The sequence below is a fragment of the Bos javanicus genome, chromosome 6, assembly GCF_032452875.1.
Source record: "Bos javanicus breed banteng chromosome 6, ARS-OSU_banteng_1.0, whole genome shotgun sequence".
NCBI lineage: Eukaryota > Metazoa > Chordata > Mammalia > Artiodactyla > Bovidae > Bos > Bos javanicus.
The window spans coordinates 45,613,326-45,629,378 of record NC_083873.1 but is presented as its reverse complement, the minus strand read 5'-3'; the positions used below and the strand labels follow the sequence as shown (position 1 = coordinate 45,629,378).

The 16,053-nt window shown below is 45.6% G+C and overlaps 1 protein-coding gene across 1 annotated transcript in view; it reads left to right on the top strand.

Annotated features, from left to right (window-relative positions):
* Positions 1-1,299: 1,299 nt before the first annotated feature.
* The window catches only part of SEL1L3 (SEL1L family member 3), a 108,192-nt gene continuing 93,438 nt past the window's right edge, over positions 1,300-16,053 (top strand). The window contains exon 1 of the mRNA XM_061419837.1: positions 1,300-1,479. Within this exon, the coding sequence (XP_061275821.1) occupies positions 1,315-1,479 (165 nt within the window). The 5' untranslated portion in view covers positions 1,300-1,314. The remainder of the gene's footprint in view (positions 1,480-16,053) is intronic.

Genomic DNA, 16,053 nt, shown 5'->3' with positions numbered 1-16,053 from the left:
TCAGAGCAGCCGCGGGCCCAAGCAATTGTGTGAGCCGTTAGCCACACGCTTCCCAGAGCGCCAGGGCTGGCGCAAGCTGGGGCCCCCTCAGTCCAGCCTGGCCCCTTGGCGGGCGGAAGAACTCAGGTCGGCGAGCAGCCATCCCAACCTGAGTCCCCAAGGCCGAGGTAGTGCTGGATTTTTTTTTTTAAAAGCTGTTTGTGCACTTCAAGAGCCTCGCCCCTTTCACTTGGGGCTTGAGCACAATTGCACTGGCCTAATTAACTCATTTTCTTTTCGGTCCAAAGTGGAAGCCGCGGCACAGGAATGCAAATCAAACACAAACCCGCTTTCGGCGCCGATACTCTGGACAATTAAAACAAAGAGCTCGGCGGCGGCGGTGCCAGCCGGGCACAAAACCCCCGGGAAGCATCCAGAACGTGCCGCGAACCAGCTGGCAGGGTGCGGCACAACCCGGGCTGAAACTGCGCAGGCAGGGAGGCGACCCCGCCCCTGCAGGTGGACAGGTGGAGGTTGGCAGGGGTCAAAATCCACCCTTAAAGACTGGAAGCTGCGCCGCTGCGAGGCGCGACTCCAGGGGGCACACTCGCCCTGCGCCGGGAGGGAATGGCGCCCTCGCCAAAAAAGCCACCAAACAAAAACCCACTGCACGGGCGGGAACTGGGCTGCGCGACCCGCCGCAGGAGTGGGTGGGAGAGACGGGATGTGCAGGAGAGAGAATGAGAAGAGGAAGGAGAGAGAGGAAGCGGATTGGGAGAGAAGGGAGAAAGTGGGGGGAAAAGGCAGGGGGAGGTTAGGAAGAGAGAGAAAAGAGTGAGAGAATTGGAGAGAGGGAAAAATGGGAAACGGAGGGAGGGGAGAGGGATCGCGGAGAGAAAGAGTGCGGAAGGCGGGCGGCGGGTTGGGGGGGCGGTGGTTGGGGAGAAAAGGAAAGAAAGGCAAAGCGGAGCGGGCCGGGAACTGGGGGCGGCGGTCAGGGGGCGGGGCTGGGGTCGGTCCCCACCTGCGTGGGCGCGGGCTGCCCCCTGGGGTGGATGCCCGGGGGCCGCAGGGAGCGGCCGGGAGGCGGGCTGGGCCGGGAGCGGAGGGGAGGGAGGGAACGTGGACTGAGAGGCGGGGAGGAGCCGGCGCTCAGCTGGGGCTGCGGGGGCGGCGACGGCGGGAGCGGCAGTGGAGGCGGCGGCGGGTCCGGCGGCAGGTGGCCCCGCGCGCGGCGGCCGCCCGGCCGGGGGCGGGCGGGAAGGTGGCGCCTCGGGCGGGGGCCGGTCCCTGCACCAGGTGACCTGTTCCGGCCCGGATCCGGGCGGCCTCGCCATGCAGCGGCGCGGCGCGGGGCTCGGGTGGCTACGGCGGCGGCAGCAGCAGCCTTCGCCGCCTGCGGTCGGCCCCCGGGCCGCAGCTATGGCACCCCCGAGCGGCGGCGTCCCCCCGGGCCTCGGCGGGCGCCCTGCCTGCGCGCTGCTCCTGCTCTGCTACCTGGTGAGCGCCGGACCCTGCCCGGGTCCTCCCCTCCGCGCGGGGCCCCGGGGACGCGGGTGGGGGCGACCAGGGACCTCCGCCTCGCGGGCGGGTAAGGCGCGGCTAGTTTTGTCTCTTCCTCGCCGCCGCACCCCGGGCGCTCCCGGCACCTGGGATGGGTACCCGGGGTGTGGAGAGGGGTGCGTGGACCGGACTTGCGGCGCTGCACTCTCGCCGGGATCCGTTCCTCTTCCTCCGAGACCCGCTCTAGACCCGAGTCAGGTTCCTCTGGAGACCCGGTCCTGTTCCCCACTTCACCTGGGAGCCTCGCTCCCCGCGTCTCCTCCCTCCCTGCAGCGCACGGCTCTCCAGCCCCCTCCCCGCCAGTCCTGGGCTTCCCTGACAATCTTCTCGCGGCTCCTTTCCTTCCCGTACCCAACTTCGCCTCTTGCTCTCCGCCAAAGCCACCCGCCTCGACCCTCCTTTTAGTTTCCACCCGGTCTTCATGGCCCGGACCGTTCTGTGCGGACGCATCGGGCGAGGAGCCTAGTATTTCCAGCGCTCTTCAACTCCTCCATGATCACTCCTGCCAAGTTGCGGATGCCAGAAAGAAATCTAGTTCTTTGTAACACGCTTACCGCCAGAGTGGAGACTTCAGCTGCGTCTTGAGCATTATTTCAGAGAACACACTCGGCTCATGCATGTTCCGTTTACAATTTGCACACTTCTTGGCTTCTGCTTTAGTCATCAACTAAATGGCAGTAACCTATTATTTAAAACCAACTCATTTAAAATACCAGAGTAATTTAGACCCTCAGAACAAGGTGGGGAAATATTCCTCAATTCCTTTGGTAGCTTTCTTTCTTCTGCTTTGAATTCTCCTAAACAATAGTAAATTTGCAGGAGGGAACACCCTTTCTGTCCAGCCAGCTTACCTTATGTTCCAGGATCCTGCAGAAATCTTGGGTTATCTTGCCATATATTACTGTAAATAAATGAAATGGAAAATGCTGAATCATGAAACTGATGTAATAGGAAATTCACAGAATACTAAAAAGAAAAAAAAATGAGCAGTGTCATTGTCCAGAATTATTTTCATTTATGTGGCATTGTCATTATTCGGAGACTTTTCTTTTTGAAGGATAAAACTGCTTAAGAACTGGCAGGAATTAGAATTTGATTCCAGAGAAACTCGCCACCCAGCCCAAGTTTCTTTTGATACTCTTTACTTCTTGGATGTTTCACTCCCTGAAGCAAGAGGATGTAAGAATGCAAGTTGTAATTCTGCTTTAGTATCTACCTGTTGAGCAGCCCATGTTTTCCCTCATATTATAAAATAAGCCAGTACCAGGTTTTGTGGTTGGCTTTAGTTCATATTTTTATAAGAAGTTGTCAGTTGACATGAATGATTTTTTTCACCCAGGAGATATTATTATTTAATATTTATGCCACAGGGTTATAGCACACAGGCTCATAAATAAAACTGCCATAACAAATGACAGGGTTTCAGTGTAAACAGATGATTCCCGTCCACAATGCACTGGTTACCCACAGAGGCAGAAATGATGTAGTAGAGCACTGTGTGAAACATTAATGGACGAGCCATCAGGAAAGTTCCACGTGGAAATCCCAAGACCTGGCAAGGAGAGACTGCTCCTTGACAGTTACAAGAAATTAAAAAAAAAAGAGAGAGCAGTAAAAGCCTAAGTGGTCCACAGGAACAGAGACAGATGATGGAGCAAGTGTAAAAGTTCTCTATGGACCAAGGGGGATTTGAGAGAACCCATCACAGAGAGGAGAAAAATGATATTATGAACAGACTATGGTGAGTTAGTGAAGTGGTAAGGTAGGGCTCCAAAAAGAAAGATTATAGAAAATACTCTAAGGTGGAAAATAACTAGAGCGTGGATGAATGTCTTGGCAGACAAAGAAGGAATGAATTTTGGAATTATCATGGAAAGAGAAATGTCAGTGCTTCCTGACTGTGTGTGCTTCCTTCAGATGAGCTTCAGATATGCTACTGTAAAAGAAAAATGATTTGGATAAACAAGAAAGCCATTTTGCAACTGAATGAGAAAGTTTTGCAAAACCCAGAGAAGCAAAAGGGTGACTTGGAAGGTGGACTTAACCTTTTGTTCTAAAGGTCTAGCCAGTGGCTAGAGATTTTGCTCTAGAGGTTTTGTGCTACCAGAGAAACTGCTGAAAGGTAACCCCTCTTGACCTTGGAGAAATTCAATTGCAAATTGGGGAAAATGTAAAACAGCTGCATGAAAATCATGAAACAACTGAGAAAATGCATAATTGTGTGCATCTTGTATATCTAGGGATGCTTCCTAGAGAAAGTGATTGGTCAGGACAGAGAGGTGGACAGGTGGAGGGTAGAGAGCAGAATAGCTAAGCAGAACCTCAGAAATATGTAGACACTGGAGGAAGAAAGCTATCCCATAATTTGGAAACCTAAATAATAATAGTAATACTACCACTACTAGTAATTTGCATTGTGATAGGTTATTTATATGCATTATCCAATTATCTTAACAGTAACCTTGTGAGGTAGGAGTTAGTATGATCCCTATTTAGATGAGTTAACTGAGGCTCAGAGAGATTATGTTAGTTGCCCTGGGACACACAGGTAGTCCAAGGTGGAAACCCAAGTCTGTCTCCTTCCAGAGCCCCAGTTCTAGCCATTGGCTTCTAGCTTATTGCCTTCTGGATTTTGCTGCTTGTAACCCATTCCCCTCATTCATAGATGTACGGCCCATTAGTAAAGTCTCAAAATTAGCAGCTACTGTGAGATGGGCCAGGATGTGAGGTCATGTCTAAAGTAGCTTAAAATATACAAAGCAGGAAGCCCAGCCACAGAGTAGAAGCAGAATGCTAAAGAGAAAAAAAAAAAAGGTAAAGTCAGGAGATATTTGCCATCGCAGTGGAGAGGTAAAGGATGGGGTCCTTGTACAGTCCAGAGGCAGCTGGCCGAGTTCAGCACTTGAGTCTGTATGAACATGTGTCCGTGAGTATAGCCAAGTGTGCCTTGGAATGTATTCCAAAGACAAACTGTCGGTGATCTGGGGACTGATTCCTCTTTCGTGTCATCCTTACCTACATGCGTGTTCACAAGGGCTGAAGGTTCAGAGTGGCTTTCTAAACAAATGCCTTTAAGTTCCTGCCCTCACGGGGGGCATGCTTCCTGGAGCCAGGGTCCTGAGGTGATGGGCACATTCCTCTTCCACTGGCTGGGACAGAATAACCTTCAGGAGCAGCCCAAGAACAGTACTGTGACTGTAGCTAGGATACTGCCAAAGCATGAATAATTGTGACGAGGCCTGAAAGATAAGTCACGGAACGATGCCAAGCAGATTTCTGAAAAGATGATCCCTGGTTCCAGCAGCTGCCAAAAAAATTCTGAGGTCGCCAAAGGTCAAGATGCAGAGAGTCTCCTCAGAGAGGCTGAGGCCCTTGAAAACAAAAGGTAATGGAAACCGCTTCCACTGGCGTCACGGGTGCTGACTGGTGTGGTCCATAGAGGTCTTGCTCAGCCTCACAGACCCCCTTGCCAGTCTCGGTCATCATTAACTCTTCCCTTCCTCCAGACGTGACTAGAATGACCTGAGGCTGCCCAGCCCCGTCTGTGACAATGGCACTTGTAGAAGGCAGTTCTGTCTGTTCTGAACTCTAGTCTCGAATGTATAATTGTTTTTCTTAAATGGGAAAACAAATCTCACAGCGGCTGGCATTGGTGTCGTCTGTAGAGCTGAAATATTCCGAGTGGACATTTGCACTTGTGAGACAACCAGAGGACAGAGAAACAAAAGTGAGTTAGCATCACAGATGTATGTGGGGCTCATTAGCAGACAGTGACTGTGACAGAGTCTGGTACAGAATTCTCCGTAAGCAGCCACAGACCGTCAGTTATCCCTTTAGAAGTATTCATTAATTCCTTGCTTTGTGTAACACAGGACCTAGGAAGTTCAAAACAAGGTATAGAGGCCCTCAATTATCCAGTTTGTGCAAGTAATTATGCATGTCTGAAATGCACAGACCATCCTCAAACTTCACATCAGCCAGTAGCTTCCACATGCCTCCCAACCACAGCCCCTGAAAGCTCCCAAATGGTGGTGTTTGCCTCCTGCTTTCTTTTCCTTCTGGTTGCCTGTTGGCAACAGTGTAGGAGCCACTAGTTGGCTGAATGAAGCAGCTGGAGGGAAGGTAGAAGAGAAGGTGTAAAAAACCCAGGCAATTTATGGAGAAGATGGATAGAGTGGAGTAGACCATAAATAGCCTGAAGCACGGAGAAGGCAATGGCACACCACTCCAGTACTCTTGCCTGGAAAATCCCATGGATGGAGGAGCCTAGTGGGCTACAGTCCATGCGGTCGCTAAGAGTCGGACATGACTGAGTGACTTCACTTTCACTTTTCACTTTCATGCATTGGAGAAGGAAATGGCAACCCACTCCAGTGTTCTTGCCTGGAGAATCCCAGGGATGGGGGAGCCTGGTGGGCTGCTGTCTGTGGGGTCGCACAGAGTCGGACACGACTGAAGTGACTTAGCAGCAGCAGCAGCAGCAGCCTGAAGCAAATTCAGTTACCCTGTTTATGGCTCATCCCATTCCCTGGGGAAAGGGACTGAGGGCAGGAGGGCATGCAGGATGTGAGGAACTGCTGAGGAGGTTCTGCTTTGGCGGCTTAGTATTGGTTTCCTAGTTTCACCCGAAGAAGGGCTGACCTGGACTGGGGAGTCGGCTCAGTGCAGTGTGTGTGTTTGTGAATAAGATAATGTCTCCCCTCCCCAGACGTAATGCATGCATGGTGATCTGATGGCATTTTAGCCTTTCACCCACCACTTTTAAGATGAGAGTGAGCCAAGTCTCAAGACTATCCCACCTGTAACCAGAAAGTGGTGATAGGCATAGAAGTAAGTGAGTGCATTAAAGGCATCATTTTGGGCGTTTCTGTGAGGCAGGAGGCACACCATCACAGGCTTTGGAGTCAGCAGCTATGGATTTGAATTTTGGTTCTGCTTTTTAGTAGCTGGTTGCTCTTGGATGAGTTATTTACCCTCTCTGAATCCATTTTTTTCCTCTTCTGTTAACTGTAATGCTGTGTCCCTCATGGAGCTGCTGTGAGGTTAGAGGGGAGACCTTCTGTGCAACTTAGTGTGAGAGGATGAGGTTAGAAGTGAATGAGAAGACTAAATTGCGTTTGTCCCAGCACGCATAGTAGGTACTCAATGAAATGAAACTGAACCAACCTTGTTCACCCTCCTGTAATGTGTGTTAGAAAGAAATAGCATATCAAACAATATTAAATGGGAGAGAGGAGTATTAGGTCAGCAAGGAGTATTGATTGGGGAAGGCACTTGGGTCAGCGGGGAAATGTTTCCCTAGGCTTGTCTTAACCTTGAAGTCCATGTTGACGTCATTGTTCATTCTGCTTAATGGCATGCTTTGTTGACATAAACAGAATTTTTGCTTATTTCTAGTTGGCAGAAGTCATAAACAAGGGCCTTCTAAGTCAATGCAATTGCCTTTTTGACCTATGGAAAGTTTGATCCAGCCAGTTTGGAGAGAAGGTGCTCAAGAGCCAAGGTTTACCTAAGAGCCCATGAGGTAGAATAGACAGGGATGAGAAAAACGGTCAAGTGTTGTTTACAATCAGATATATTCATGTGCATGTGTAAATGTAAATGAATTTTCCACAGCGAGGTGTAAAGTGGCGAGTTAAGATTTTCTAATCTCTCTGCCCCTTCCTTAACTAATAAGTGGATCATATAGAGAGAAGAACCAAGTTTTCTCAGCTCTTTGGAACAAGCGAAGGTTATTTGAATAGAGTTTCCTCTTATTGATTTTTAAAGGAATGAGATGCACTCATCCTAAAAAAAGTTTAGGTGGCTTTGATAGATTTTTTTGTTCATCCAAAAGATATATAAGTTCATCTGTTTCTTGATTCTCAGGCTGAATGAAATGCAGTTATATTTCCAATTTGGGGTCTATTATTAGGAACACACATGAATGACCCATTTCTTTCTTTCTTTTTTAAAAATTACAAAACACACATAATTAGACAAAGACAAAGGAATCTATGTTTTGTGACTCTGTGGACTGTTGTCAAGTTTGACTTTGATTAGGGCTTCCTTCTGGTATAAACAGATGTTTCAGGGCTTGAGCCCAGCTCCATTGTGTGTGGGTGGAACGTGGATGTGGCTGCCTAAATGATCATTTGAGGGGCACAGCAGTGTCCTTTACACCCCAACTATGTTGCTTATGAGCTGCAGGGCATTTGGCCTTGTTTTTAAGGCATGATCTCCTCCAAGCTGGCATAGAAATGCAGATATATGCCATTAGTGCAGTATTTTTTTTCATTATCCCATTAACATGGATAAACTTGCCAGATAAGAAGGAGTCCAACAGAGGCTAGAGGGACAGGAAATCTAAAACTTTTTAATTTGTATTTTTGGTATGTAAAAATGGAAAAGTTCTAGACTGTAGGGCAGTTGTTTGAAAGATATGGGAGAAGTCCACCCCAAAGGAACATGATGAGTGCTGGAGCGCCACCCTCTCTGACCTCACTCACAGTCCCCCAGGTCAGCTCCAACACCCAGGGGCCCGGTCAGATGCCAGAGGTTAAGGGCTCTTTGGAAGGAGATTAATGAGGCTGGATGGAAAACATGGAAGGAAGTGCCAGTCCACCTCCATGACCAAAGAACTTGTGGATGTCAGGAAAGGGTGGTGGGAACTCAAGATTGGATCTAGTCCTTTGATATATATGCAGCAGCCTCCGGGACTGTGGGGCAGTTGATCCGAGTTGGACCATTGAGGCTTCTGGCAAAAATGCCCATGTCTGGTACTTTATTTCATCAAGAAACACTTAGCCAAACTCTATATGTGCCCAGCTCTGTCTTAGAAGCCGGCACATAACAATGAATAAGACATGGACTCTGACTTTATAATATCTAAAGAAAGGAACGTTTGGGGTAATTTTTAGCTTATGTTAATGCAACCTGGCATGTGAAAATACCTATGAAGGTTGGACACGTGTCATGCCCGTAGCTGAAACTCTTCAAGTTAATTGCCTTATTCTCCTGGCAGAAAATAGCTCATAACCACACACATGACTTGAGCCAGGAAATCAGCTTCAGCTTAATCAATATTTAGAGTGTGATGTGTCACTAATCGGTGTTGGTTTTGTACATAACAGAGGTAGCCACAACTCACGGCATAGCAGCTGCCCACTGGGTCTGCTCCAACTCACAAGATGCCAGCTGCCTACATCACATAGGTGCCCACAAGACTGAAGATTGTAACACTTTCTTGGGGGATTTAAACCATGGTCTTCAAACCACTAACAGTGACTCTGAGGTCCTCTTTGGGGCCAGCACATCCCCATCATATTAAGAATATTGCCCTATTCCTGACGTTGCTCTTCTCTTGTTCCCCAGATGACACTCATACTTCTCAAATTATCTGTGTCAGTCCATGAAATTCTATCTTTTCTGAGCCTAGCTCCAACTTCTCATCTTATATTTTTAGCGAAAGAAACATGAGCAAGATGTCAACATGCCCACAAGAGACCCTTGGCAAAATAACAAATCAAACCTCATCAATCACACATATAGGAAAATGATGCCTGATTGGGTTATTCATCTCATCTCTCCTATGTGATTATTCCTTTATAAAGTGTATCTCTGTGTTCTTTAAAACTCTAACACTTTAAGTGGTCTTTGTTGATTATTGTATGATCTTGTCATCTTTCCAAATGGCTGTAATTCAAAATAATGACATGAGAACACATTTTCATAAAAATGACAGTATCTAATGTTACAAAAACTTTATCTAGAGTAAAGGCTTGACAGTCTACGACAGTGATCTGCAAGCTGTGGCCCCTGGGCCAATCTGGCCTGCTGCCTTTTTCTGTAAACAAGATTGCAGTGGACGACAGCCATGCTCACTGGCTTGTGTGTTGTCAATGGCTGCTTTCTTCATAATGCACTAGGTGAACATTGAGTGGCAGAGAAACCCTAAAGAATTACCATATGGTCCTTTTTTACAGGAAATGTCTCTGACTTCAAATCTAGAGTAGTACTATTGGGTAGAAATATCACGTGAGCCACAAATCCGAGCCATATAATCACATTTTAGTAATGCATTTTCTTTGACTCACTTATTACAACATGAAATCAGTGTAAAAATTATTAATGAGATTTTTTCATCCTTTTTTGTCTTCAGTCTTTGAAATCCATTGTATCTTTTACATTTATAACACATCTCAGTTTAAGTGCTTAGTATGACTTGTGGCTACTGTATCAGATAGCATACATCCAGAACCTGTCAACCTGGAATATACTTTTACTTCACTTGAGACTCTGAAGCCAGTGAGAATAAAATGATCTTCAAATGAGTATATGGAGGTTTCCTTAAAAACAGAATTTCAAGGGAAGGTCCTTGAGAGAATACCCCATACCTTCTTCATTCTCCTCTGTCACCACCCATCTCCACGATGAGGAGCCTGGGGTGTGGAAAGTTGTGTGTTACCAAGGAAAAGTGAAACTATATTTAACCCAATACTGCACTTACTAACACAGAAAAGTGGGCTGGGGCATTTTTAGCAATAGGATGTAAACTAATGAACATTATTAACTGCACTTCCCAAAAAATGTAAGGAAATCAGACAGCTCTGTTTAGAAGAGGTTTTTACCAGAGTTCCTAGCATCAGCAATAAAAATGCGATTTAAAGAATCTACCATATGACCCAGCAATCACACCACTGGGCAGGTACCCTGAGAATACTGTAATCAAAAGAGATGCATGTGCCCCAGTGTTTGTTGCAGCACTTTTTACAATAACTAGGGCATGGAAGTCGCCTCAATGTCCATCAACAGATGAATGGATATGGAAATTGTGGTACATATATACAATGGAATGTTACTCAGCTTTAAAAAAGAATGCATTTGGGTCATTCCTAACGAGGTGAATGAATCTAGAGCCTATTGTACAGAGTGATGTAAGTCAGAAAGAGAAAGACAAATATTGTATATTAATGCATGTGTATGGAGTCTATAAAGATGCTACTGATGAACCTATTTGCCAGGCAGCAATGGAGATGCAGGCATAGAGAGCAGACTTGTGGACACAGTGTAGGAGGGAGAGGATGGGATGAACTGAGCGAGTAGCGTGGAGACATACTCATTACCATATATAAAATAGACAGCCAGTGGGAATTTGCTGTGTGACACAGGGAGGTCAACCTAGTGCTCTGTGACAACCTAGGGGGTGGAATGGGGTGGAAGATGGGAGGGAGGTTCAAGAGGGGCTGACTCATTGATGTATGGTAGAAACCAGTACAATATTGTAAAGCAATACCTTCCAATAAAAAAAATTTTTTTAAGTGATTTATAAAAAAAAATGAAGTGGAGAACAGGGCCTGGGTTAAGTGTTAAAGTATATGTAAAAAGAATGAGGAAGAAGTTTTAAGTCATTCTCTGAGAAGGGACACAATTATATTTAACAAGCCACAGTATATCCTGGACTCTGCTCCCTATTGTATCATTAAATAAGGAAATGTCTCCTTCCAGGTTGCTGAGGAAGGGAAGCCCCAGGGATTGGGGGAGTGGGCATTTGGACTGGGGAGTGTTATTCACCCATGCTCACCACTCTGGTCCAGCTTCCATTAGCACTGGCTGCCCCTGGCTTCAGCTAAACTCTGCTGGGGCTTAACAGCTCGATTCAGATCTTAACAAGGGGGCCACATCTTGGCACATCTGGCCAAGTGAATAAACCCTCACTTGTTTAAATGCTGGCTGTATCTCCCTTCATACAAAAGCAGAATTCAGCCTGGAGTTCTCAGGGAGCAGTGAAATGGCAAATCTCTGGTCTCGTGGTGTGTGCTGTACAGTGGAGAACCTCGGGGTGGGTGTGAAGAGAAGGAGCTGCCGAGTGTCTGGGCTGACTCGGCTAAGCCTCCAGTTGTGGGATGTTGGAGAACGTCCCCTCCGGCTTGCCGTTTCCTTGTCTGAAAAATGGGGTGAGCTGATTTATCACCAAGGATTCATCTGCTCTAATATTCTCTACTTATACAATGATTTTAATTTTTATTCCCCCTCTTGTAATTTGGAGGTCTACATTATAACATAATACAGTTAAACTTCACCTTGCAGGGGTGGGCAGTGTGGACTGAACCCACCTCTTGAGGTGTTTCTTCCCACAGGTTTCCCATGTGGTTGGCTCATCTAACATTCCTCTGCCTTTTGAAGAAGCTGCATTTTCCATTTTCATCTTTTAGAATGGTTGTTTTTTCCCCCAGCCCTAAACTCCGACTTTTAGGGGAGAAATATTCATGTGACACAAAATTCGAAAGTTAAGTAAAGACCGACAGTGCAGGTCTCACTCTTCCCCTCTCTCCTGCTCACCTGGTCCTTCTCCACGTGAGCAACCAGTGCTATGTGTGCTGAAACAAAAGTGTATATATTTTTTCCTTTTTTTAAAAGTCAAGTTGCACTTCTGAATTTGCTTAAAAACAAACAAACAAACAACTGGAGATCATCCCATTATCTGCAGGAAATCTTCCTGATTTGAATAGGTGTTTACATCCCCTGGAGAAGGAAATGGCAACCCATTCCAGTACTCTTGCCTGGAAAATCCCATGGATGGAGGAGCCTGGTAGGCTACAGATGGAGGAGCCTGGTAGGCTACAGTCCATGGGGTCGCAAAGAGTCGGACACAACTGAGCGACTTCACTTACTTAGTACTCCAGGAGCAGATGTACTATCATTTATGAAACCAACTTTCTCTTGGTGGACATTTAGGTTTTCCATCTTTTGCAGTTACAAATAGTGCTATAGTGGAAAGTCATACATAGATCAGTTTGCACAAATTTGACTATGTATATTTGTAGAAGCAAATCCTAGAAGAATTTGGGGGTCAGAGGGTAGGGACATTTACACTTTTGATAGTGCCTGATTTCCGTCCATGGAGGTCATGCCTACAGCAATACATAAGGGCAGGTGTCCCCACTTCGACCAGTGCAATGTACTATTGGGCTTTTTTATCTCTGTGAACCTAGGTTCAAAATGGCATTTCAGTGTAGTATTTTTTTAATTTTTAAAAAATATTTTTAAAAAATTATTTATTTTTTAATTGAGGGATAATTGCTTTACAGAATTTTGTTGATTTCTGTCAAATATCAACATGAATTAAGCACAGGTATATGTATGTTCCTTCCCTCCTGAACTTCCCTCCCATGTCCCTCCCCAACCCACCCCTCTAGGTTGTTACAGAGCCCCTGTCTGGGTTCCTTGAGTCATATAGCAAATTCCCACTGGCTCTCTATTTTACACATGGTAATGTGAGTTTCCATGTTACTCTCTCCAATCATCTCACCGTCTCCTCATGCCCTGTGTCCATAAATCTGTTCTCTGTGTCTGTTTCTCCATTGTCAGTGTGGTTTTAATTTCCCTTTTTCTTGCTATAAGTGAGAATTTTCTTATCAATGAATAGTATCATTTGCTCATTTTTCTTGATTGCTAGCCTTGTTTCTACTCGACTATCAGTGCTCTAAAATAGAAACACAACCCCCTTCTTTATTTGCACACATTTGAGTATGAATATTCACTTATTCACAGATTCACAGAGATCAGAAAGCCCAATAGTACACTGTACTGGTCGAAGTGGGGACGCCTGCCCTTATGTATTGCTGTGGGCATGATCTCCATGGACGGAAATCAGGCACTATCAAAAGCGTAAATGCCCCTACCCTCTGACCCCCAAATTCTTCTAGGATTTGCTTCTACAAATATACATACTCAAACCTTTATCGATTCTTTACTGTCAGTAGAATACAAGTCCACCTTCCTTGGGCTAAAATTTGGTGTTCTCCAGAGCTGGGGTTCTGCTTTTCTTTTCACCCTCATATCCCATGTCCTTTTGTGTTTTTACCCTGTTCTGTTCTCTGGCCAGATCCAGCTGCTTGCTGGACCCTCGCACAGCCATGTTTCTCTGCCTTCATGCCTCTACTTAAGCTGTTCACAACACTTGTAGTGTTCTCCCTTTGCCTCCCTACCTAAAGAACTCTTCAAAGCCCTGTTGAAATGCCATTTCCGCCACAAAATCTGTCCCAGAGCCCCCAGTCAAAATGACTCTCATTTGATGCTGTGTTCCCTTAGGGTTTTGCTTTCAGTTTGACTGGTGCGCTGCCCATGTTCTGTCCCATGTCCCCGCTATTTGCAAATGTGATTCCCTGATCCCAGGCTCTGTGTGCGATCCACCTTTGCCCCTCCTACAGAACTGAAGAAAGGGCTCCCTATTTCTTCCTTCTCTGGAGAAGGCTACAGTGACCTTTTACTTTAAAATTGTGGTGAGAATATTCATAACAAAACATTTACTGTTTTAGCCATTTAAAAATGTACAGTTCAGTGCCAGTAAGTATATTCACACTGTTGTGTGGCCATCACCACCATCCGTCTCCAGAACTCTTCTCAGCTTGCACAACTGAAACTCTGTGCTCATTAAAGCACAGTTCCCCATTTCCCCTCCCCATTGACCCTTGTAAACAACAATCTATTTTCTATCTGTGTGAATCTCACTTCTCTTGGTAACTCATGTAAGTGGAATCAAGCAATATTCATTCTTTGGTGACTGGCTTATTTCACTTAGCATAACGTCCTCATGGTTTATCTATATTGTCATGTGTGTCACAATTCCCTTCCTTTTTAAGGCTGAATAATGTTCCATTGTATGTCTGTACCACATTTTGTTTATCTGTCAGTCCATCAGTGAACATTTGGGTTGTTTATACCTTTTGAAAATGTTAGTTGCTCAGTTGAGTTCAACTTTGTGATCCCATGGACTATAGCCCACCAGGCTCCTCTGTCCATGGGATTTCCTTGGCAAGAATACTGGAGTGGGTTTCCGTTTCCTTCTCCAGGGGATCTTCCCAACCCAGGACCAAACCTGGGTCTCCTGCATTGCAGGCAGATTCTTTACCGTCTGAGCCACCAGGGAAGCTCAGAATACCTACATTTTTGGTGTTATGAATGATGCTGCTATGAAGCTGGTTGTAAGTCTATGAACATATCTTTTCCAGTCCCTGCTTTCAACTCAGGTATAGACCCAGAAGTGGCATTGTTCAATTATATGGTAATTCTCTGCTTAATTCTTTTAGGGACTGCAGTACTGTTTTCCACAGTGGCTGTACCATTTTACATTCCCGCCAGTAATGCACAAGCATTCTGATTTCTCTACATGTTCTCCAAAATTTTGTCCTTTGTTTTCCTTCTTTTTTTTAATAGTAACCATTCCAATGGGAGTAAAGGGGTCCACAGTAACCTTTTCGCTATTGTGTTTTGGATTGGGAGCTGACTGTGGCTCAGATCATGAACTCCTTATTGCAAAATTCAGGCTTAAATTGAAGAAAGTAGGAAAAACCACTAGACCATTCAGGTATGACCTAAATCAAATCCTGAATGATTATACAGTGGAAGTGACAAATAGATTCAAGGGATTAGATCTGATAGAGTGCCTGGAGAACTATGGAGGGAGGTTTGTGACATTATACAGGAGGCAGGGATCAAGACCATTCCCAAGAAAAAGAAATGCAAAAGGCAAAATGCCTGTCTGAGAAGGCCTTACAAATAGCTGAGAAAAGAAGGGAAGCTAAAGGCAAAGGAGAAAAGGAAAGATATACTCATTTGAATGCAGAGTTCCAAAGACTAGTAAGGAGAGATAAGAAAGCCTTCTTCAGTGATCAGTGCAAAGAAATAGAGGAAAACAATAGAATGGGAAAGACTAGAGATCTCTTCAAGAAAATTAGAGATACCAAGAGAACATACATGTAAAGATGGTCATAATAAAGGACAGAAATGGTATAGACCTAAGAGAAGCAGAAGATATTAAGAGGTGGCAAGAACACACAGAAGAACTATACAAAAAAGGTATCTTCATGATCCAGATAACCATGACAGTGTGATCACTTGCCTAGAGCCAGACATCCTGGAATGTGAAGTCAAGTGGGCCTTAAGAAGCATCACTGCGAACAAAGCTAGTGGAGGTGGTGGAATCCCAGTTGAGCTATTTCAAATCCTAAAAGATGATTCTGTGAAAGTGCTGCACTCAATATGCCATCACATTTGGAAAACTCAGCTGTGGCCACAGGACTGGAAAAGGTCAGTTTTCATTCCAATCCCAAAGAAAGGCAATGCCAAAGAATGTTCAAACTACTGCACAATTGCACTCATCTCACATGCTGGCAAAGTAATGCTCAAAATTTTCCAAGCTAGGCTTCAACAGTATGTGAACCATGAACTTCCAGATGTTCAGGCTGGATTTAGAAAAGCCAGAGGAACCAGAGATCAAATTGCCAACATCCATTGGATCATCGAAAAAGCAAGAGAATTCTAGAAAAACGCCTACTGCTTTACTGATTACGCCAAAGCCTTTAACTGTGTGGATCACAACAAACTGTGGAAAACTCTTCTAGAGATAGGAATACCAGACCACCTTACCTGCCTCCTGAGAAATCTGTATGCAGGTCAAGAAGCAACAGTTAAAACCAGAGATGGAACAACAGACTGGTTCCAAATAGGGAAAGGAGTACGTCAAGGCTG